Source organism: Drosophila grimshawi, unplaced genomic scaffold (assembly GCF_018153295.1).
Source record: "Drosophila grimshawi isolate 15287-2541.00 unplaced genomic scaffold, ASM1815329v1 contig_1377, whole genome shotgun sequence".
Lineage (NCBI taxonomy): Eukaryota > Metazoa > Arthropoda > Insecta > Diptera > Drosophilidae > Drosophila > Drosophila grimshawi.
Window position 1 is genome coordinate 334,558 of NW_025062900.1, and position 24,840 is coordinate 359,397.

A 24,840-nucleotide genomic window follows, 5' to 3' on the forward strand; every position below is an offset into this window, starting at 1 on the left:
AAGAGAGGAGGAATCCTCGATGCACATCCTGGCAGAATGTGTCGCCTTAATTAGAAGAAGAAGCAGCATCCTAGGGGCGCATGTTTTGAATTGCAAAGACATAGTAGACCTCAACCCAACAAAGATCCTCACGTTCGTAAGGGAGTTGGGGCTGATGGAAGAGCTATAGGCTCAGAAGGGGGGCACAATAGATCAAATAGGTCGCGGTGAAGCTTCCTCCCTAATAATAATAATATCCGAAAGAATACTGCTGAAGAGTTATTATTTTTTATTTATTATTTTCCTTCTGCGTACAATTGCACAAAACCAATATACCCTTTTTGGCCATTTTCAATGTGTTCGGGGCAAAAAACGGTTTCTGCGCTACCCGTCAATACATTGAGCGGAAGAATGCAATAATATCGAGCAAAACAATACCAACTGAAAATAAAAGGAGGCGTTGTATGAACTGCTTTGTTTAATACAACGAGTAAAGTTGCGCCAAATTTTTACAGTGCTTATACTATATATACTACTACTACTACACTATATATACACATTGCTTCAGGTATGTATAATATATATATACTACTACACTATATATAGTCGTTATTTTGTATTTTCTGAGCATATTTATTTGATGTTTTATCATGTAGTGTTAAACTTATGTTAATTACAGTTGTTATCGATCATTGTATTGAGCGCGAAAATTATCTTAATGAACATTGATGTTAAGCCAAGCTGTACTAAACAGTGTATGTTGGATTGCATTGAGTTATTTGCTTAATGCTATGAATACTCTGCCTACTATAATATGTATATACTACACTATATATACTATACTTATATATATTTCGCCATAGTCAGTGACGTTTGTGTTGGCCTAAACATCTTTTTCGATTGTCTAATGGGCCGCTTAATTTCTTCCGTTCGCATTCATTGGCTTGTGTATGTTTTACTTTGTTTGGCATTTTGCAACACCAACAACAATTTTGTGTGCTGTGCAAAACGTGTAATGAATTTTTCCGCTGTTTGCTGTACACAAAAGAAATGGACACAAAAACAGAGAACGACGTAGAAGAAGCAAAAAATTCAGCTGCATTCTGCTTTTCACTTTTTTTTTTTTTGTGCTGCACTCACAAAGAGTGCTGCTGGCTAATTAATGTCATTGTTTTTGGACAGCGTTATTAAAAATGCATTTGGAGTGGATCAGAAACAATGAAAGGGGGGTGGACCAAAACCATGTTGGCAAACACTTGCAAATATTTAACACAAGTTCTCAGCTCGCCCAAAACCCCATTCATATATATTTATATATATATATATCTGTATATATATCTGTATATATATATATATATATATATATATATGTTTGATTTTCTTTGCTTTTACTTTCTTGAGCAAATAAGCCGAGAGCCGCATACAAAAAGGCTGTTTGCATACCAATTTCTATTGATTGTTTTTCTTTGTGCTTCACAGCAGAACGCACCCTGTGCCCCGCCCTGTCCCCCTGTCTACCCTGTGTGTGTGTCGAACAATGCAGCAAAGTATGCTAGGAATTTCCATTAAATTTGCGTTCGCTCTAAAACAAAAAACAAAGTTTCAATAAAAACGGTGAACTGCTAATGCTTAAAGCAATTCTCTCTATATGTGTGTGCTTATATATGTAAATAACATAATGCTAATGTTTGCTTTTCTCAGCGACACTTTTGGACAAGCGGAGAAAATAACTTATTATGAACAAGTATGCGTATCTTAAATATATATGTATATATAAAATAAAATACACCAAATGGAAGTAACAGGGGGACTGTTATATATATATATAAGCATAGGTAATTCCAAAATGGGGCCAGCAAAAATATAGCGGTAAATTTGACTTTGTACTTAATTCGAAAAATTGAAATAATTAAAATAAGCATATCGTGAGATATGGATCTTATGTTAATAATGCTAATAAGACAGGATCTCATTTTTATAAAGAACAAACACAACTAACACAAACAACTTGTGTTGTTATCTTTTTACAATAACAATTTAAATAAATTATTTAAATTATGTGGCCATTTAAGCTTATCTTAATTACAGTTGTTATCGATCACCAATCGTGCATGCTGGATTGCATTGTGTTATTTACTTACGCTGCCGACTACAATGCCGAAGATGGGGAGAGGGGAACTGTACACGCTTAATACCAACGTTCTAGCATTCCGGACAATTGTAGTGCAATTCATCAATCAATTGTATTGGGAAGTCATCTTTCAATAATTACAATTTAATCAAATTAGTTAAATACTGTGTGCTTTACTCATTTGGCAATTTTAAGTTTTTGTTAATTATAGTTGTTATTGATCTGTATGTTAAATCGTGCTGTTAAATTGCACTGTGTTATTTGGTCAATGCTATGAATACGCTGCCGACTACATTGCAAAAGGCTATGAAAGCATAGATGGGGAGGGGGAAGCTGCACAACAGCCCGGTCAATTACTTGCCTACACCCCTCCATCAACCCTTTGTAGTAAACTCTTTCGCAGTAATTTTTCTTTTCAGGCTGGCAACAAACAAATTCATTTTACGTTGGCTGGCGCCTTGAGTCTTGTGGCATTGTCTCTTCTTCAACGCTCGACGCTTGACTGCTGGTAATTATAATAAATAACAACTGTGTCCTGTTTACTTCATCATAATTAACATAATGGGACTTGAAGTACAAAGATGTTGACAGTAAACAAGAAAAATATGACAAGATTTCCATGTTGGCAACACCGTCTCGCTGCAGGAGACCAGCGTCGACAGCGACCGCAATGACGACGTGGACTCCGCTTTCAAACTCTTTAACTGACGACGGCCGCAGCGCTGCTGTTTCTTCTTTTGCCTTTACTTCTCCTTCTCTCTTCAAACTGACTGTATTGTCCTTGTCTTTGCTGTGGCGAGCATGTGTGTGTGAATGTTCGTATGTGTTGTTGTTTGCCTTTTTGGCCTCTGTCACAGCTTACTCAAAATACTGTTGCGTTGGCTGGCGCTGCTTTTGTAGTGCTGTGTAATGCACTCACAATTAATGCGACTTCATTAACACTGTTTACCCTTCAAATGTGAGACAGTGAAAGAAAAGCTGCAAAAAGATAAAATTATTCCACTTTAATATGTAAAATACTACATGAAATATTTTGTGTGTTGTTTTTTTAAATCTTCTCGAGTTTCATGGCAAAGGAGCAGTAACGAACTCAGCCAAATAACCGCAAAGCACTTTAAAATAATTTAATCTTCTCTCTTCCACACTCTCTCCATGTCTATTTGATATGCCATCAGTTTTTGCGTCAATGTTGACGTTGACTTTGACGGCCCAAAAAATACGACTTTAATATGCGACATTTCATTTCTTACTCCTCCTCACCATTTCTCTGTCTCTATCTCCCTTTCTCTTTGTCTCTCTCTCTCTCTCTCTCTGTCTCTCTCTCTCTCTCTCTCTCTCTCTCTCTCTGACTCTCCATCCACCTCGATTGTCATCATGCGGCAGCCATCTGCTCGTGGCAATTTTGATGTTGTTGGGCGAACCTCGAACTGTACTCAATTCCCAGGGAGTCATTTTGCCTTTTGTATTTTGTGGCTGTATTTTGTCTTTTTTTTTATATTATTTTTGTGTGTTGTGCAATGTGCAAATGTTGTTGCTGCTGCCTTTTCGTGTTTTACTGCGCATTTTGGTTTTTTTGCTGTTGCTGTTTGCCGGTTTTTTATTCAAATTCGAGTTGCTTTATTTTACAATTTTACAAATTTGCTGACGTTCACATTAGTAGATATGTATATATGTACTCGTATATAAATATACGTAAATAGATGTACATATCCAATAAATACATATATATTTTATTTGATCAAACTTAAGCAAACAAATGCAACCACAATTAAAGTAGAGCTATCGAAAAAAGATTTTTCCTGCGAAAAAATGGCAGTCGTGATGAATAGTTTACCAAAATGAATCGGCGAACTATAGAAAGTTAAGAAAATCTTGTTACATTCAAGAAACAAACTTTGATAACTGCTCACTTCACTTTATTCGTAACGATTGAAGTCTTCTTCTTCAAGATGGTGATCGCACCATTGATATCGATCAATATCGATGTCGTATGTTATGAACAGAGTTGCAGCAGCTATGTTACAGTCTTTTTTCAATGTCATTAGTAGCCTGCTATTTACATTTTTTTTGCCTGCTACAAAAGCTCAACGGCAATACGATAATTCCAGGAATAAAATATAATTAATAATAAGGAATATAATTTTTTATACTTGTAAGCATGATATTAATTTGTTTATTCGTTTCCTCATATTGCAATCGATGTTGCCTTATCAATTTCTAAACTTAGCAAACTTAAACTTTATCGGTGGAAACTTTATGTCTATTTCCGGTTAAGACTGAGCCGAGGCATCCCAAATTGTTTCCATGTAATCAAAAGCATTTGTATAAGGGCTCGAAATGTTTCCAACAACACATACAAACTCACTCCCACAAACAAATACACACACACACATACACAGATACAAACATGTTCGCACAGTTAGAAACATATACTTGTCTCGAGATGAGTTAGAAATATTCGTGCCTGGCTTGTTTTATGGGCACCATAAATGCCTGCCTCTCATTGCTGCAAAGTCGCACATTTATTTCCTTTTCGGCATTTGGCATTTGCGGTTACACAGTTTGTGGCAAGGGGAAATTAAAGCGTATTGCCTTAAAGTTGCTTCAGATGCGCGAAATCGAATAACTCTGCTTTATGTTCAATACGGATCGTACATACATATACCCAACTTTATGGCCAACCTCACAATGTTTGTCCTTTGCTCGAAGAGCAGAAGGACGCACAGGAGCCGAAGGAGCAGTCAACGCCTTGTGATAATAAACGCAAATGACTGCTACGGGAATATTTGGGTGAGCGAGTAGCAAAGCGACTGGCCGCTAGATGTCTGTGACGTCTGGGTTTCTGCAGAGCCACCCTAATTTTAAAATGTAAGCACACTTAGAAAATAAAGTCGAGATGATTTCTAAATATTAGAAAAAAAGTCTAAGAATTAGAAAGGGTTGCCCTAAGTCGATTTTGTATATTTTTTCTTAGAAATATTTTCTATTATTAAACAAATTATTTCTAAAAAGTGAAAAATGCAATGCAGAAGCAATTAATGAAATTAATTGGATCGGCTTTTATATTAATGAGAAGTCAAGAAAATAAAAAATCCGATTTTTGTCAAAATACTTTCTGAAGTTACACTTGGCGAATTTTCAGTTCGATATTTTCTCAGCGTGTATGTACTCGTTTATGTACGTACATGAAATTACAGTGATACATACATACATACATACATACATACTTGTATACATACTTGTATATCATGTATTCAAACGTATTTTGAACGAGCAGCGAAATTATTTTTAAATTACAAAACATGAAAAACTTGAATCTTTAGGAGAGGAGCTCATTACGCATGCCAGCGTTTTGGGAATATGGAAATATGGCGGGAATATGGCAGCGTCATTTGCAAAACTCAAAGTCGAGGATGAAATGGGCGTAAGTGGGAGGAATGGCAGGAAACAGCAGGGCAAAAGACAAGTTAAACCAAAAAATGGGCATTGCTCGAAGGAGGCGAGGCACACGATGTCGTCAGACAGCAGTCAAGCCGAGCTTGTCAGAGTCGTTGCCCCATAATGAGCAGCTAGGTGCCAGACAGGGATCTGTACTATGACTACGACTAGGACTACGACTACGACTACGACTAGGACTAGGAGAGAGCGCAGTGTTGCCACTTCATGTAAGAAGCTCGTTGATGTCTGTGCATGGTTTATGCATTAGCCTCTCGGCAAAGTAAACCTCAATCAAGCACGAAGTCAGCAGCAGCAGTAGCCGCAACAGCAGCGACATCAGCAAAGGAGAAAGCAGACCAAGGAGTAAGGACACCAAGGAGACCAAGGAGACCTGGCGGCCGCAGTTTCATCCCTTTGGCCTGACGAGCACCATTAACGTCTTCAACTTTCTGTTAGTGAATATTTCAATTATTAATGCCGCCCACGCAGTACGAGCAACGCCCCCTCGTTCGCCCTTCGTTGCCCCCTCTCTTGTACAACAACACATAAAAATGTAAAGCAGAGTAGTCTACTTGTCTTGACTCAAGCCCACCATTACCTAGAAACTTTAAGCTGATGACACCGGCAGCGACTGGGACAGGGACAAGGGCAGGGACAGGCACTGGGACAGGAACAGGGCCAGGGACTAAAGCAGACATAGGAACCAGGTCGACAATAATGAACGAGAGAAGAAGGCACTGGGAGCGTTTTGTTTCAGTGTCTGCTGAAAGCACGTTGTGCATTTTTCATTATATGCCTGCAATTGTGAGTAGGAAGCTTGTAGTTAATGCGCCTTAATGTGGCATGTAAGCGCAGCAAAAACCATCGTAATGAATTTTAAAAAATTTAAACAAAATTAAAACCGCCCTAAAAAGTTCTCGTTAAAAACTGGAAAGTTGTCCTTGATTTTTTTATTTTTGAGAAATGCATTTCTAAAAAGTGGAAATGCAAACACTCATTTTTAGAAAAATTAAATATTTTGTAATCCTATCAAGGGTCCCTCGCTTGTCTGGACGTATTGAATTCGTAGATAGTATATAAATAGTCTATATATAAATTTATAATGTTTAATATATGCTGACTCCTTTAAACTTGGCACACAGAGAGTAATGCGGCATCAATTGGTGTATGTGCTGCGGAATTTCACATTCTAATCAGAGACTCATGAAGTCGATATCCTTCATTAGTAGGCCTGGCGAATTCATTTCCATTGGTGCTCAGGTTAATTTTGACAAATGGCTTCGATCTCTCTAATGTATTGGAGTAATTTACCAAAATTAATGCCCTAATTAATCAGACAACGTCTGCTGCGGCTTGGTCTGTTTTAAAGGCAGCCGAGTTGCTGCCTTTTATTTCATCGATGGCCAGCTGTCTTTCTAGAAATCAGCTTTGCACAGTATGAGGGTCGCGATTCAGATTGAGGTTGTTATCCGCCTATATAATAATGGCCAGCATGTTTCACAACAAAAAAACAACAAATAAAAATGCGGCTTGGCTTCCTTGAGAAAGAGCTTTCTCTTGTTTGCATTGGCAGCCGTTTAATCATCTTGTCTGTGTGCTCAACTGATGAGTATATGTGGCAGGTGAGAGATTTTCGAGATTTAATTGTGGTACATTTAATGCGTTAGGCCTTTGATTTAATGCCGACCGTGCTTTGAACTCTCATTTTGCTACACTCGGAAAAAAATCGTCCTGCATTTTAGAAGGCTAACTGTTCTTAGTGTTTGAAAACTATGCGTTTTTCTTTCTTAATTTCTGGGTAAATTTTTCTAATAATTTAGAAAAACTATGTCTAATTTTTAGAGTATTTTTTAGGAGCTCTAAAATTATCTTATATTAATTATATATACGTATGTAACTCTTAGTGCGTTCTAAATATAGTAATATATAAATTGAAAGCTTAAGGCAGAACAGACGTTTTGTTATTCAAGCCGCAATAAATACTTAATTATAGCCAAATTTAAGGGGAAAATCATAAAACGAGGCGAACGCGTCTTCAAATTATTAAATCGAAATTCGTTTGCTAGACCAAAAAAAAAAACGAATTTTATTGTTTAATTATGTCGTTAATAACACAATCATAAGTGCCTGGGCGGGTCTAATGCCTGCCTCCAAAAAGCAAAAGCCAACAAAAAAAAAAAAAGAAAAAAGAAAAAAGAGCATACTCAATTGCTAACAAAAATATTTAGCAATTTCCGGCAGCAAGAGCGAATCGCTTATGCCATGCTGATAAATTCAAAATAATTTAATTTTGTTGTTACGCCGTGCTAACGACAACAATAGCAACAACAACGTGGGGCATGCCACAGTCAGTGCCAGTGCCATAGCTACAGCGAGTGCCTTCCGAGCCACATTATTTTCCACTTTGCCTATCGAGTTTTCATGAGACGCGCCAAAATGAAAATGGGCATAAATGTTCTTTAGCATTGACAAAATGTTTTGCCATGAACATGAAGCCATATCGATATCCTTGATCTAAATTGTGCACAACCGCAAGCGATCAATAAAAAAACAAATACACTTGAACAAGCTAGTTTATTTCGCATTCCCAGACTCTAGACCAGGCCAAGAAGGACCTGGTTTTTCTGCCAATTGGCCAACAACACTCGACATTCAACGAAAGCATTTCTTCGTCGCGTCAATGTGTTTTGGCATGATAATGAAACTCTATGATGCAGTTAACAAGTTATAAAAGTAATTATACCCTGAACACCCATTCAAAATGGGTAAAAAGGGTATAGTGGATTTGAGGGAATATATGTAACAGGCTGAGGAAAGAAAGAGTGGAAAATAATATATTGTAGATCAAGAAGTGAAGTCACCTAACTAAACTAGATAGAATCAGCAGTATAATGAGAAAGATTCCTCAATCCTAGCATCATAGTAGACTGCGTCGCCATAGCTAGGCAAATCCTATTAAAATATGTTTTATAGTTGCAGGACATAGAAACGCTCAACATGACGAAGATTCACCCATTTGTGTAGGAATTGCGATTGCTGGAAGAGCTATAGGAGAAGATGGGGACACAATAAATTCAACAGCTTGCAGTTTATGATAATAATAGGAGGTATCTTCTATAAAGTATATTTATGCTCTTAATCACAATCAATAGCCGAGTCCACATAGAGAATGTATGTGCTTGAGATTTAAAATTGGAATTTTGGTTATTATCTACCACCCACAGATCAAGTTTATTTAATTTATATTGATATATATCGATTTCCGATAGCAATAAAAGTCACAATTGCAAAGGGAGAGGCTTCTAATATATATATAATATATATTCATATATTATTGATCATCTCAGCAAACTTCTTTACGATTGGACAATAATTAAGTATTATCATATTGAACTCGTTCAGTGTATGTCGTAGTCGAGAGTTATCGGCACTATACCATTTTTACTTGCTTTAATAAACAATTGTGTGAAAATAATTGCAGTTGTCTCTCTTAAAATTTTTAACTGTCGTGTCTGCAAATTCAAACGAACTTTTGGCAACAACTGCACATTTGTTGGCCTTCCGTGTGGCCGAGTTGCAATTTCAGGACATTTCAGGCCATTTTGCGCACAGTTTGCATATTCTTTTAATTTCGCTATTAAATATTTAATGAGCTGCGCCAGTGCAAAAGGGACAGGAAGAGGCACAATTTGCGCGCTGGTTTCACTGCGACACACGCTCATTACGCAAAAGTTGTGAATAAATTTTCGGAGAGTGGCAAAGTTGCTGCTGCAGTTGCTGTCTAAGCGACAATGGAACTAAGGACTGAGGGAACTGTCCTAAGTAGCGGCGGCATTGAGTGCCGAGAGACTGCAAGTCTAATTGCTTATTTTCAAAGTAAGCTCCCATGACCTGGCAGCGTGTTCCCTTCGGTTCTCCTTACTATTCATACATACAGACAGACGAGCATATGCCGAGAACGAATCTTGATTGCAGAGTCCTGCCCTTAGCCCCGTGCCAACAATGGTGATGAAAAATGCCGTCGTAATATTAGTAGAGAAGACAGTAGTTATTATGTTCCATTGAAATTGTATATTCTTCTCTTACCATCACACAGACACACACAATGGGCGGCCGCCTGCTCGAGTTTTTACAGAAAATCATCCAGTATGCTGACAATGTCCTCGTTGATCTTTTTATACCCCAGGAACTCTCATTCAAAACCGAAAACGGGCAGAAGGAGGCAGCTCTTCCGATTTGATATAACAGCCGAGGCGTTATAGATATATCTAAGACACTATAGGAGCAAGATATTTGTAATTTGACATCCAGATATTTGCCTACCTTCGTTTGGCGAATATGGATACATATGGATTTATTTAAGGGTACAGGTTTCTTACTGATATACATATTATGAATTCTATTATTTTCTATATTTTTTTTACATTTTTGTGCCATATAAAATGAGAGCACCTCCACTCAAACTCCACTTTTATGAGGAAATATATTTAACAGTTTTGCTTAGGGTATATCGTAGCCGAGTTCACTTAATGGTAGAATTCTTACTTGTTTGGTATGCGTAAGTCTGAATGTGAATAGACACAGTACTGGTGCCAAAAGCAACAATAGAACAACTTGAACTTTACAAACAGGTTTGTTCATCACTTTGCCTCTTTCAAATAAAGCTTGGTCATCTCTAACAATTTCTCAAATTTTCAACATATCCCGCGACTGTTAATTTCAGTTGAAAAAGTTAAATCTAAATAAATATTATTAATAGGATGCTTACAAGCTGAACTGACTACAATTGAAGAACTTTCTTAGACTACTTTCATTTTTCATTTTGAATTAGGTGCTTTTCTTTTATATTTTATGAGAACAATTAAATGCACATGTTTCTTTTTTTATTTGTTTCTTTTTTTTTTAATTTTTATTTAATATCTTATACAAACAACTGAGCGAACGTTTTACTCTTATTATTTTAGTTATTTGATAAGAATAGTTGATCAAACTTGTGTCTTCTTCCATTTGTATACTCAGTATAATTTGTTTTGCTTTATGCTATGAATATAAGGTTATATTCAAACACTCTACAAATATGCTCGTATTCACAAATATATATCCGGGTGAATTTATTTTTTTTTAAAGTTATTTGCCTTTTTAAGGCCACTGTTGCATTTGATACTTTAAATCCATTTGCAGTCAAAGACGCTCAAGGCTTACCTTTAGTTTTGGGTTCTCTCTAATGCAGCGTGGCTGCACTCTGCAATGTGCAATCGTCTCGAAAATTGAACGTCGATTTTCGACTCATTTCACGGAACACTTGAATTAGTTTGCTGGAAATCGCTGAGTCAGGAACAGCAGGAAAATTCCGAGTGCTGGTTAACTTGCTTTCTCTTTTTTTTATGAATTCGATGACGACAAGTCGCGGAAGAAAGTTGCTTTAGCTGACTATTTTGCCAATTATCAACCGATTTTTATGTGCAAGAGACATTTACGACCGTATAACTCATTATCTACATACACTGAATCGTCATACGTAATTCAATTTATTATTCAGAAAGTGTATTTTAAAAAATGACGGTTTTTCTTTTCTTAATTTCAGGAAACAATTTTCCTGTCTAAAATCTAGGTTGTATTTTCCATATGTCTTCAAGGAACTCCTGCATTACTTTTTTTTGCGGCTTATATTATTTTTTAATTTTAGGGCGGTTTATTAAAAGTCAAGGCAATTTTTTTTGCTGAGTGTTGCTATGTTTTATCAGAATCGAAAACAAAGTAGTCAATTTTATGCTATGCTTAAATTTTAATTCTCAACTATATGTGTTTTCCTTTTGGTTGCCAAATATGCACTTCAGTTGCAGATAACGCTGACTGGCTGTGGTCAAACCTCCTAATTGCGTGCCTTGTGGGTACCGCAATGCCCTCGACTCGATCCTGTCCAGTCCTATATACAGAAAGTGCTCTAGAAGCGTGTCAATTGCTATACAGTCAGTGCGCTTCACCCACTCCCCTCGTACCCTCTTTTCGTTGCCTCCTTGCAACCATTGAGTGGTCAGCGTATGTTGCAATTTCAGAATCGCTCAAGTTGTTACTGTTTTTGCGGTCGATTTTCCATTAAATCGAATCTCTACGGCTCTCGAATTGGCTTTGCGGTTATGTCGGCGGCTGCTGGATTCTGGACATAAGACAGAACGAGAGAGATAGAGAGACAGGGAGAAAGAGAGAGAGAGAGAGAGAGAAAGAAAAAGAGAAAGAGAGAGAGAGAGAAAAAGAGAAAGAGAGAGAGAGAGAGAGAGAACATGTAATGGCCTTGGTCTTGTGGCTTTCAGCGTCAACTCTGTTTCAGATAGTAAGTAGCAACCGCACTTCAATGTATATATTTTTTCAGCAAAGAACATTTTGGTGATGGGAAATTAAATGTAATTTAAAATAAAAAAAATGGTTTAAAGATCCTTCAATAGGTTGGGATAGATAAGACTGTCGACTGTGGGCCTCAATTTGCTTGTTGCTAGTTTATGAATTTGGCAATTCTAGTTGGTTTCATTTTTGTTAGCTGTTAAAGAACGATTAGAAAGAGCCTTAGTCTCTTCCGGGTAGAAGCAGAAGCAGAATTCAGGGGATCTATTTTCATAATTTTCTTCTTTTCAGCTTCGTCGGAAATAATTATAGGGAGCTTGGCATGAGCACAGCTCTCTACTTTGTTTTGTATTTGTTTATGTATTTAGGCATAGCATTAATATAGCATTAGCATACACTGTTTAACATAGGGATCGATAACACCTGTAACAAAAATAAGCTTACCATGAAAGTGCAATAAACTCATTCTTTTAGTAGAGACCGAACTGACAGACGACTGCTGTTTGAAGGGGGTGGCCAGATAAGGAAATATATACTCTTAAACATTTATTTACTTTTATTCTATAATTTGTTCTTTTGTTATTTTAAATAGTCTTCAATTTGCTTCAATAAAATTGTCAGATTTTATGTTGTGATAACTCTTTCATTCTAATGAAACTAATTATGCTAGTATATCTATTTTCCCACAACACTTTGAAGTGTAGCAAATCCGTAATCAACGCTCACTTCTCCAACCCTGCTAGTTGAGGGAGAGATGCTCGCAGTTGTTTGGTTTTAACTCTATTCTGTGGTTTAGGCCGTGTGTGCAACGGTGTGCAAAAATATTCAATGAGCAGCCAAACAAACTGAATATAGATGTGTGTAGCTAAAACACTCTGGATTTCTGTTCAAACCTGATTTGCATTCATTGAAACCCTCTTGAATACAATTGAAAACACAAATTGGTTTTGCTTTTAGATCGCTTATGCGGCAGGGTATTATAATTGTGTAAGCGAGATGCTTCCGAATCGTCTGTCGGTCTGTTACTATCCAAATGAAACTAGAAATATATATTTCGTTAAGAGCCCAATCACGAAATTAATGCCATAACCACAATTAATGTCTGTTTAACACATTCGAAATATGAGTTTAGATTCAGCCTTTGTTTGCCTGATTACGAATTCGTAAACTTTCTTTTTTATTGAGAAAAAAACGTTATACTTAAGGTAATTGCTTATGCAACACGCGAAATGATAGATTTGTGCCCCTCATATATTTATCAAAATGCAAAGCAGTCCAAAAAGCAAAATCAACAACAAGAACAACTGAAGGTAACTGAAAAGGGGCCACAGGGTCGGGATTTGAGTTTCTCTTTGGCATAAGGCAGCGTCTATACATATATATATATACGAGTCAACCCTGTTTGTCGACCCTGTTCGGGGCACGGACAAGGTTCGTGGCAATAGGCAATACGCGTGCTGAATGCAAACAATGCGTTCGCTGCTAAATTATAAAGAATGGCGTCATATGTCGCATAAGGTGGGGATGGGACACACACAGAAAACACACAGAAGACACACAACACTCGTGAACTATAGATGAGAAGCGACTTCTCCGTGCCTCCTTGTGGGACGCTAAAAAGTAGGCTATGAATTGTTGAATCTGCGATGATTTCACTGATCTAACAAGCAATTGCAGCAATGAGAGATAGGTAACAACTGTAACTAACATAAGCTTAACATACTCGACTAACATAAGGTTAACATAGGTGAGCAAATAAACCAATTATTTCTGTGGAAACAGAACTATGCAGTCCCGTATTTGAAGATGTTGGGGAGATGAGTAAGGAAATACCTTAAAACAAAATCATAGTGTTTTCAGCAAATAACTCTTATTGACGTTGACAATCTTTTTGCTGCTTTAATATTATAAACTGAACCAATTGAACATGAATGCAAGAATGGTTTAATAGTTTTATGCAAATGCATGTATCAGACAGAAGGAGGCATCTCAACCGAACCCATAAGGTATATATATTCTTGATCAGCAATAACAGCTGATTCGATATTTCCATGTCTGAGAGACTATAAGAGCAAGAGACTTTAAGATGAGACTTTAAGGCAGATGATTCTTATTGAAATATAATATACATTGACATATTATTGATGATGCCTTAGTTTTTTTTCAAGTAACATTTCAAAGGAAATATATTTAATAGCTGGATGCAGGTTATGTCGTAGTCGAGCCCATTCGACCAACAGAATTCTCACTTATTTTATGCATTTTATGAGCCTTATAATTAAAATATTCTGTTTAACATAATATTGTTTTTTAGACTTGTCTTCACACAATCATCGGCTGGCCTCCAGGATTTTGTTAAGATTACCTCAGCACACACACAGACAGAGAGAGAGGGAAGCAACTAAGTGAAGCTTGTGTTTGCTTGTCGCACGTTTATGAACTTATTTGTATAGGCATGGAATGACATTTTAATGCCTCGTTATATTTTCATTAATGTCATTGTTGTTGTTCTTATTATTGCTGTTGTTATTGTTGTCATCTTGGCATTATCCATTGCTTTCACATTGGGCGCGTTAGGCGCTGCAAGTGAATGGCGGCGAGCGCTTTATAGTAACATGTAAAATCCATTTATTTTGACATAAAGCACATAAATCTATATTTGATCCATTTCATTCTTTAGCTGAATACACACACACACCCTCACACATAAATAAAGGTGTAAAGTCATTTCCGTGGCTTCAGGATAGCTCCCGCCGTTTTCTACACGAACGCGTACGAGTGCTCGTAATACCCTGTAAACATGATTCTTTATCATAAAATCAGTTAAGAACATGAGAAAAAAATGGTTTGCATTTGAAAGCGCTTCTTTTATTTTTTGTATTTTTATTTTATTTATTTTTCAATGCGATCTTAATTTTAAATCAACATTCTCAACTTTGTGATGCTTAATGGAATATTTGCCAAAGATTAATGTTAACTGGGCAATTACATCGGTTTGCATTTATAATTTTTAGAAAACCATTTATTGAAAATATAACAAATTTGCAATTTATGGAAAGAGTTTGAAATGTTCAGAAATTGTTTATTGCCATATTTCAGTTCGATTTTAATTTTAAAAGAATATTCGCAATTTTGGTAAGATTTATTTGTCAGAGAGAAATGCTAGCTGGAGAATTAAATCGATGCAAGGCTTGAGACGTAATAGCCGCAAGCTCCAAATTTAAATGACATTAGCAATATTTGCTGATTTGCTGCAACGGCAACAGAATTTGCTTGTCCTCCGGCTTTTGAGCTGGGGCATGCCACAACACAAGTAATTGGTAGGTTGCAACTTAGTTGCAGAAGCTAAGCATCATGGATATTCTGCTTGGCTTGTTCTTTGATGATTTATTATATGGGTTTTGTTCTATTGCTGCAGTTTCTATTTAAGCGTATAGTTTTAATGCCAGTGTGTGTGCGTGTGTGTCCATTTATATGGGTATATGTTGTAACTGTACACTTATAAAAAAAATTGCTTCAATTTGCATTTCTAAATTTTAAGGTGGATTTTTCTAAAATTTAGAAAAATATGTCTAATTTTCAGGGTGTTGCTTTCTATGTGTGTATATTAAAGAATTGTTTTATTACCTTTACAACTTTAATATAAAAGCCGATTCAGTTATTTTTTTTTAACTGTAGACTACACGCCACACAGAAATGTGTTTACACATACACGCACGCACACACACACTCGCATCAAGTACATATAATTGCAATTGCTATTGTTCATTTGCAAATACAATAATGCGCTCTCAGGAGCACAGACCAAGACATATATATATACACACACACACACACACACGCACATACACACACACACAAACAAGTGCATGTTGGCTTGTTGTGCATTTGTGTTGGTGTCAGTTGCAATAATTATGCAAAGCAAGCAGCAAAGCGTTTATTGCATTTGACATTGTTGCAAAAGTTAAACTGTCTGTGGCCACATCAACTTGTAACTTGTTCTCTATTTATGTGTACACAATGCTTGTGCAGTTCAATCCAAGTTAAATTATTACTTGAATGTGCCATTATCATCATCATCAACAACTGAAACAAGTTTGCGAATACTTTCTGTGTATGCTTGAGACAAAATCTCTTCTCCATATTAGAGAAGGATTATTATCAATATCATTGAGCAAATAACACAATATAATTTAACATACTGGGTAGAGAGATCGGTAAAAACTGTAACTAAGCTTTACGGCTCTAGATCGGTTAAACAAGTTATCGATAATGAAAAATTACATAAAAAAACAGTGTAAAACATGTCGAAATTGTTCGCAGCGGAATGTTATCTACACTGTTAACTCACTGTTAACCTGTGTGGTTTCTGTCCATAGCTCTACAGCGGGGTCAAAATAATGAATTTGATTATTAAACCATAAAGCCAAGTGAAATCTGCTAGTTTGAAACGGTAAAACTAAATTGTGTGAAAAATAGTTTAAGTTATTTTATTCATGAATATAAAATATAACTTATAAAGGACGTATAGGCCAGGAAACCAATACAATTATATATGTATGTATATATATAAATATGTTTTCATTTGTTTTAATTATTACTGCTGGAAAATGCTGTTAGCAAGCAAACATTGCCTGAATTATCAAATTTAATGCACCTCGAAACTAAAATATGAATCATAAAATAGTTAGTATATATTTCGAATTTGACAAAATTTCAAGTTATTAAATTATCTTCAGGCATGGCTTCAAAGCAACTTATTCGGCCGACAATGAACAAAAAGAGCAGTCTGCAACAACACCCAAAAAATGGGAATGGTCACAGAACTCTGATCTGCAACAATGGGCAGCGTACATTGAAGAAGCAGCAATTTTCCAATACAGTCAAACGTTGCAAACAGTTGCCCATCAATCAGCGTGTCTGGCGCAAAATAATTGTGTTGCCAAAGGCAAAGATACCGTTACCCCGCCTTTTTTGCACAGATCGAAAAACGGGACTACCCGTTGGCTACGAGCGCAGGGTATCGCGCATAATGCACTATGTGAACCCCCAATTATCGAAGAGTCCCTGTACCGAACATCTCATGGAGAAACTGCTCGCGGGCACACTAACTGACTTTCTGGAGAGCTGTTGCTGCACTTCGAGTTGCCCGCAATATCTTAATAATCAATTGCGCTCCATTTTGAAGGGCAGCAAATTCAGTCAACAAGATGAGTGCATTTATAGGGACGAATTGAGTCAGTTTCACTGTGCCTGGTAAGCAATTTGACTCTGACTTTAATTAGTTAATCCTTAATTTTTTTCTTTATTAACCTATGATGCAATTCCCTTAGCAAACGTGGATCAGTTATTCCAGAGCCACCGTCTCCCACCTATAAGAGCAAATTTAATTACAACAGCCTTATGATATATAGCCATTAACCCAAATGAACCCAAACACCGCTGGCTGGATTAGATTGTTAAGCAGCTTCATTTTATCATTAGAATTATTCATGTTAATTCATTTTTGAGTGCACTTTTTGTTTGTTATTATATTTAATATGTATTTACTATAAGCTTGTATATATGTGTATACTCCCAACTTTTTTTTGTAGTCTTACAATAAATTTTTCATATCTGTAATGTGTTCGTAATCGCATTAAGCATATGATATATAATATACCTTGACATATTATTTTTCAGTTTCACTAATTTCATCAAGATCGGATATGAAACACCCAAGTTACATTCGAATATGTGTTCTCAAATTAATCTCATTTTCACTTGTGTTTTCTTCAGGTGAAAATGCGTTGAGATTATGTTTAGTTTTCAGTCCATCATTTAGGGCTCGTGGTCAACAGGAATATGCTTCATTCACATTATTCCAAAGTGCTGTGAGGTAACTCACTCTCTCTCCCTCTTTCTCTCTCTCTCCTCTCTCATTTTGCTGGTCCTTTCCCGAACAGAGCGCCAGCTAAAAAGCCAGCTGCGACGCATTGATGTCAATGATTCTGACAAGTGCACTTGCTCTGCTTTGGCGTACTCCCAACCCTTGATTGGGAACGTTGGAGGGATGGGATGGAATGGGGATGGGGATGGGGGAATGGACGGGAGAAAGCCACTTGAGCTGAGTTGACAGGCCGTGGCAAAAGAGCGCGCATTTAACATTGTCTGAACAAGTGGCATTGTAGAGCACTCGAACGATTCCGCACTGCCAATATATCTGCCACTAACTACATTGCATAGATCGGCTCTCGATCTGGATGAGAATCGGGATGGGAATGGAGATGGGTGTGGAACTGGGTGTGGCTATGGGTGTTTTGCGTGCGCCAGACAACTCGGTTAAGCATCGGGCAAATATGCCAAGTGCCGCCAGCCAACATTTTCTGTACACTAATTTGAACAGCAAGCCTGCATTTTTAAGTAACAATTTCGTCATATTTTTTAATGATTTTCTACATATTTAATGCGCATCTATACTGTCTGTCCTATGTAATCAGTGTAACCCGTTTTTACGAGCATAAAATGCTAATCTTCCAGCCAATTAATGAAAGTTTAATTTGGTATTCGCAAAAGCTAAAAAAAAAAACAGTTGACAAACTTGCGTTGCTTAAAAAAATAATTTTATATTTCATGGCTTTAGAAATTGTGGGCGCCAGTAAACAATTTTAACTAAGGGTTCGTAGATGCTTCACTCAGCCTATTACATACCTTTGCACGAATTCATTGTACCCTTTTCCTTATTTTTAATGGCATAATTACAATCTCAAAAAATGCGAGTAAGGATGGGTTAAAAATCTTGCTCTGTATTTTAAAAAAGCCAGGCTCTACAATAATACTACATTTAAAGTTGGAAACGTATTTCGGGCTTTTATGGGTGGTTAAACATTTTTCAAAGCCAGATCTTTCTCAAAAATTATCAAATTTTTAATATGAAGAACTTGTTAATCATGATCTGAGTTTTAGATTAGCTCTAGTTCCTATATTTAATTATACCATACTTAGTAAACATTTTCACAGTTCGAATTTTGTCGTCATTTTGCAAACTTATTTATATATTTGTTATAGAAATGCAGCATATATGATGGCTTCTTCGGTAGATTCATACCTTGTTAAAAATTCAGCTGGCAAATTATACGGCCATGCAAACAGAGCTCACAAATTGACTGCCTGAAGCAGGCGGGCATGCTCGCAATTATCATCAACAAGGCCGGCAAGCGAAATATTAAAGTGACTAATTAGAAGGGTGCTTAGTGTTGGCCTCAAGCCAGTTGAATATATTTTTGGCAGTCAGCGGGGACCTCAACTCTGTATAAGCGCATAACAAATTTTTGAGTGGCCCGGTGCTTTATATTCTCTGCTTATTTATACGAGGTCTCCTTGGTGCCTTTTGATAGCTCTAGCTCTTATTAATATTTGCAAGCAGCATGTGATCCGCTGGGATATAGTCCTTTTAGTACTTAAGTACTTGATACTTCACATTCTGAGCTCTGTTAATTAATCTGACGAAGTGGTAGGTAAGACAACTAAGACCATCTTTTCTTTTTTTAACTCACATTCGCCTTGCCTTACTATACCCTTTTAACGCACTTGTCAAAACTCAATTACTACAAAAAAAAAAAGAAACCCCAAAAATGTAGATAATCAGCATTAAATGAAAATGTTCCTTAAATTAAAGTATAAGAACATACATTATAAAATTTATAAAGGCATGCTTTGAACTGGCATTCTCAATATCTTAAAACAATTTTTAAAATCAAGAAACTTTCTTTTTATTTAAGGTCGATTTTGTAAAAAGCGTTTTTTTTTAGTGTACATAGTATTTGTTCCAGTGGATTTGGATTAGTGATAACAATTCAGAAACAACAGCTATACACTTCTTAGCTTGTCTACAAGTCCATCTTTGTTTGAAGTTTTCTTTTCTTTCTTTTTTGTTACATAACTTTTGTATTTGGCTTGTCATCTTGATTTCTTTCCGGGATGCGACTGGCCATTGTTAAAGGCTTCAGTTGCCGAACTCATCTGGTTTTGATTTTTGTCTGTTTATCATTTGACTTGTTTACCGGGCGCCCTTTTGTTTACTACCACTGGTGGTGGTGTTGACGTACATCTTAGGCATCATCCCGGGCAGTGGTTGTAATGCTGTTGACTGCCACTTGAAATTTGTTACGCATTTTCAGCTGACGTCACTGGTTCGATTTTGTTTTTTGTTTTTGTTTTTTTGTTGGGCTGCTCTTCCGGTGTCATGGTAAATAAACAAAACAACAGTTCGCTTTGGCAGCAGCAGCAGTAGCAGCAGTAGCAAAGGTAATCGCATCAGCTTTTCCAGCATTCAGCATTTTTCAGCTCCTCATCATGGTCAGCATTGTTCCGCTGCGCATAACCCCATGCCCCATGCCCATCCCACGTGCCACATGCCCCATGGCCCCAGGGTCAGTTCCCAGTGGTTTCCCTGTGTTGGTGTCGCTGCTATCGATGCTGCTTTTGACGTGCGACAATATTGAGATATCGTCTCAAGTGTAAATTGTTATTGACACTTTGCCCACCCAGAAACAGCAACAACAGCAGCAACAGCAGTACCATCAACGTCAATGCCACACAATATTCCCCCCCTTTCCCCATCACAACATTCGTGCCCCTCTCATTCCCTCTCTCTTCTAAAACAGGCAGCATTTTTCTGTGCTGGCGCTGTTGCTTGTTTGTTTGAACATTTGTTTAGTTTTGTGCATTTGATCGGCAACTGCCTGCCTCTACTTTTACTCCCAACAACTTTTACCATAAATTAAACAATCCTCAAAAGCTACATTTGGTGTATACAATAATAATAATAATGTCGACAATCGTCTTAGATAAGTTAGAATGAAATAACGTGATTCATACGGCCACAAACACAAACTCAAAAATGATAAATGATAAGCAAAATTGGCGTGACTACAACTTGGTGCTGAAATTATCATTGACTACACTCAAAAAGAAAATTCACTTTGGCGCCATATAACTCTAACATTCGGTTTTTTGATACTCTTGACTTTGCACTGAGCGACTGTCTAAGGCAGAACTCTAAAAAAATAAGAATTTGCTTTCTGCCAATATTTGTGAAATGAAACGCATATTTTTGGGATTGTCGATTAGGACATGCATTTTCAGTTTTTCGAATTTGTTTTTGTTTGTTTAGAAATAATTTCCAAAAACAAGGAAAAGTTTCTAGGTTTCAAGTGATTTTTTAAAATGAAGGGTAATTTTTTTGCAAAGTGTATCCATTCACATAGGTGCCATTTTTTCGAAAATACAAATATACATTTGTGTATGAATCGTGAAGGTCGTTTAGTCAGTCAAAGAGCGCGGAGCGAAGCAGCGCGGTCACCTCACTTCACCTCACCACACCTCCGTTCAGCTCCGCTCAGCTCAACGAGCCAGTGAAGTGTGCTGTTTAACTTCGGTTTGGGGCCTTTCTGGCCAGTGGCATTGGCGTTCATTTGGTTCGTTGTGCTTTATTCATTAGCTGGTTTCCGTTTCCGCTTCATTCAATTCTCTTGATGCCTTCACTGCGACTGACTTAATGCCATTGACGTGGCCGTTGCTCTGAATGTGAGTGTTGCTTGCTACAAATGCTGCCCCATCTTCCTATCCTTCCCCTTCTTCTTGTTTATTTATTTCTATGAAGCCCAATACAGTTTTGTGCTTCTGTTTCTTCTTTTTTGAGGGCAGCCTGGTCCTAGTCTACTTCGCAATTCATTTTCAATTTATCTTGCCTAATATCGACATGCTTTTAGGTCTCGCCTTCTCTCCTAACTGGCTTAACTGGCTGACGGAATGAAACGGGACTGAAACTGAACCAAGGATTGCCATCGGATGTTACTCCCACTGGCTCTGTTTTACACTCTGTTAGCCTGTGTAGCTCTATGTCGGCCATTGACTTACGCAGACAGACATACAGACAGACACAGTCGCACTCAGTCGCCTCGTCAAGAATATGTGTGGTAGATTTTTTTCCTTTTCTCTTGGTTTTACTTTGTACGGCAAAGCTTATGTATTCCTTTTGGGATTATCGTCTTCTCGCGCATTACTTAAACGTTAATAATTAATTAGAATAGCTCTAAACTTAAACAGAACTCACACACTCATAATGCGTGTGTGTTATGCTAATGTTTTTAATTGCATTTGTTTTGGCTTTTGCTGGGCTGCCAAATGTATATTCATTGGTTTCTAATGCGTATAAGTAAAATAGTCCAGCTATTTTAATAAAGTTACCCAGCAACAAAAACAAAAAAAAACAACACTTTTGAGACTGCAAACACTGGAATAAAAATGGAAAAAAATAGCAAATCGTACCGCCATTTAAATTAGAGCTTAGCTGATGTCTGCCGAGTAGAATCGATTAGCTCTGTGGGAAGTCGACTCGATATCAAGTCGTTGGTATTTTCAAATTAAATTACATCAACTTATAAAATATCAAAGTGGCATCTTAAAGCACTAATGTGTAAATATAAAAAACAGCCTGAGAAGCAAACGTAATTCCTCTCAATATTAATAAAATTAAAAAAGAAATACCTTAATTCTTAGAAATATACTTTCTGAATAAGAAGGTGTGTTACGCTTGGCGAATTTCTCACAATTCAGTGCAACTCTTTTGCTGAGTGAAGCAACAACGTCGTTGCATGTAAGAACATTTAAAATTTAAACGAGTTGTTTATAGTATGTTTGCTTACATTTTGGAGTGCCCCATTGGGATGCACTACTGCTGACAAGGACACATTCGGGTATGTGTGGAAACAAAAGTGTGGTCAAAGTGAGAATAGGTCTGCATTCATTTATTAACATGAGCGCCAATGAAATCGACAGACAGACAGACAGACAGACAACCAGCTGTCTGTTCAGTTGTGGGTATTTTCTCTGCACCCTCTGTTGGCACCAGCATCACTTTTCTCTGGCAACTGCAAACTGCTTACTTCATTTTTTTTTCTTTTTTGGCTTCCAACTTTTTCTCTTTTTGCGGCTGTTGCTCGCGTTTGCGATATTTTCGTATGCGGCAACGTTGCCAAAAATTCACTTGCCAATACTTTCACTTCTCTCTGTGTATATAACACTTTATATACTTATGAATATATATACTCATACGATTTATGTTTCTGTTTTTTTTTCCTTGCTGTCGTGGTGTTTGTAAAATCTGCAGATTATTGTGCCCGTCATGACCTGCGTTCAGCAGATTCCAATATTCCATGCCAAATTTTACACTCGAATGCAGAAAGTATTTTATGTTGTTTTGTTTTTGTCATTTATTCAACTCATGATTTTTTTAACCATTTACATTGCGTCTGCCAGCGATCAGATTTGGGTAACGCGTTGCCAGCAAAGGTCTGCTCAAATCATGACATTTTTTGATAGTTGAGGATATTTCACGGCACATTTGTTCAGGTCAAGATCAAAACAAAATATGAATTAAATAAAATACTAGCTGCGAAAAATTTAAATAAATTTGTTGTTTGTATTTATTTATTATGTAGTAGTATATAAATACTTTGCAAATATTTTCTGCTTGACTTAACTTAATTTGCTGAGCATTTTTGCATATTCTGCTTGTGCTTGCACAACAGTTACTGGTTACGTATGTCAAACCCTGAATTATCCGATACCTTTTTATGCCCCGAACCCATTGAAAATAGGTAAAAATATAATGGGTATAATGGTGTTGTGGAAGAATATGCAACAGGCATAAGGAAGCATTTCCTCTGACAACATAAAATGTATACATTCTTGATCAGCAACCGCAGCTGAGTTGATATAGCAATGTATTAATCCCTATACGAGTAAGAGTCATCAAAGTTCTCGTATATACCGCGTAGACAAAGTTAATTTAATTTAATCCATAACTGTCACCGTTTTGAGAATATCCATAGATAACGATTTTCCATAGCAATAAAAGCCAATATTTTTAAAGCAGACCTTCGACTTGATTTATAATATACCTTGAAATATTATTGATCAACTGGAAAAACTTCAATATCTGATAAGAAACAACCTAGTTATAGTAGAAAACCTATTATCGAATAGATCTCATTACAATCAGCTGGCATTTCCTTAAGTTTTTTTGAGAGTGCTTCTTAAAGTGAAATTTGACAAACTAAAACTAAAATATATTTAACAGCTAGCTGAAGGGTATATTGCAGTCGAGCTCATTCGACTATAATATTCTCACTTATTGGGTTTGGTTACGTATGTCAAAGTCTGACTTATCCGATTCCTTTTTACTTCTTGTATGTTGATCACGTAGTCATTCGACTAATACGAAACGCAAATGAACATTTCTCGGACTGTCTAAATAAGAAGGTGTGACAGTTGTCCAACCATATTTGCAAACAACCAAGTATCTATCTCATTTGTAGAATAGCTTTGTATATATATATATGTATATATATATATATGAGAGCACAGATGGACAATCCCAAAAATATTGTGTTTTTTTTTAAATTTTTAAAAATATTTTCTGCCATAAAGAAATGCATTTTTAAAAAATGGAAGTACAAATTTAATTTTAATAAAAGTACTTTCCAAAACAAAGTGACAAGTTAGAAATTTACAGAATATGTATAATAACTATAGAAAAAAAACTCTCACGTGTGACGTTAAATTGAGTAACGAGTTTATGAATAATTTTAAACTTTATTTCTAAGAACCAGAAATATGGGTAGCATTAAGAATTAGAGCTTCTTTTGTGGTTGTTCTTGTTAGCATAACTTTTGTTGAGCTTAACTCAACTGACCGCTTGCAACTGCGTTGATATCTGTGTAGGTTTGGTTCGCATCTGCTTTTATTATATTTTCTCGTTGTATATATACTATTTCAATTTTGTAAAGTTTTCGCCTGTCGCCTTTTTGGCATTGTCTGGGTGTCTTCGTGTTCTCGTATCTGTGTGTGGACACTCAGTGCTGGCCATAATAGAATTATTTGTATTAAATTGTGGCGAGCAATAAATG

The 24,840-nt window shown here is 36.6% G+C and overlaps 1 protein-coding gene across 1 annotated transcript; it reads left to right on the plus strand.

Annotated features, from left to right (window-relative positions):
* Nucleotides 1-16,592: 16,592 nt before the first annotated feature.
* On the plus strand, nucleotides 16,593-17,420 carry LOC6561775. The gene is made up of 2 exons (XM_001989378.3): nucleotides 16,593-17,143; nucleotides 17,221-17,420. The coding sequence occupies exons 1-2, from the start codon at nucleotides 16,629-16,631 to the stop codon at nucleotides 17,306-17,308; spliced, it is 603 nt and encodes a 200-aa protein (XP_001989414.2). The 5' UTR covers nucleotides 16,593-16,628; the 3' UTR covers nucleotides 17,309-17,420.
* Nucleotides 17,421-24,840: the final 7,420 nt, after the last annotated feature.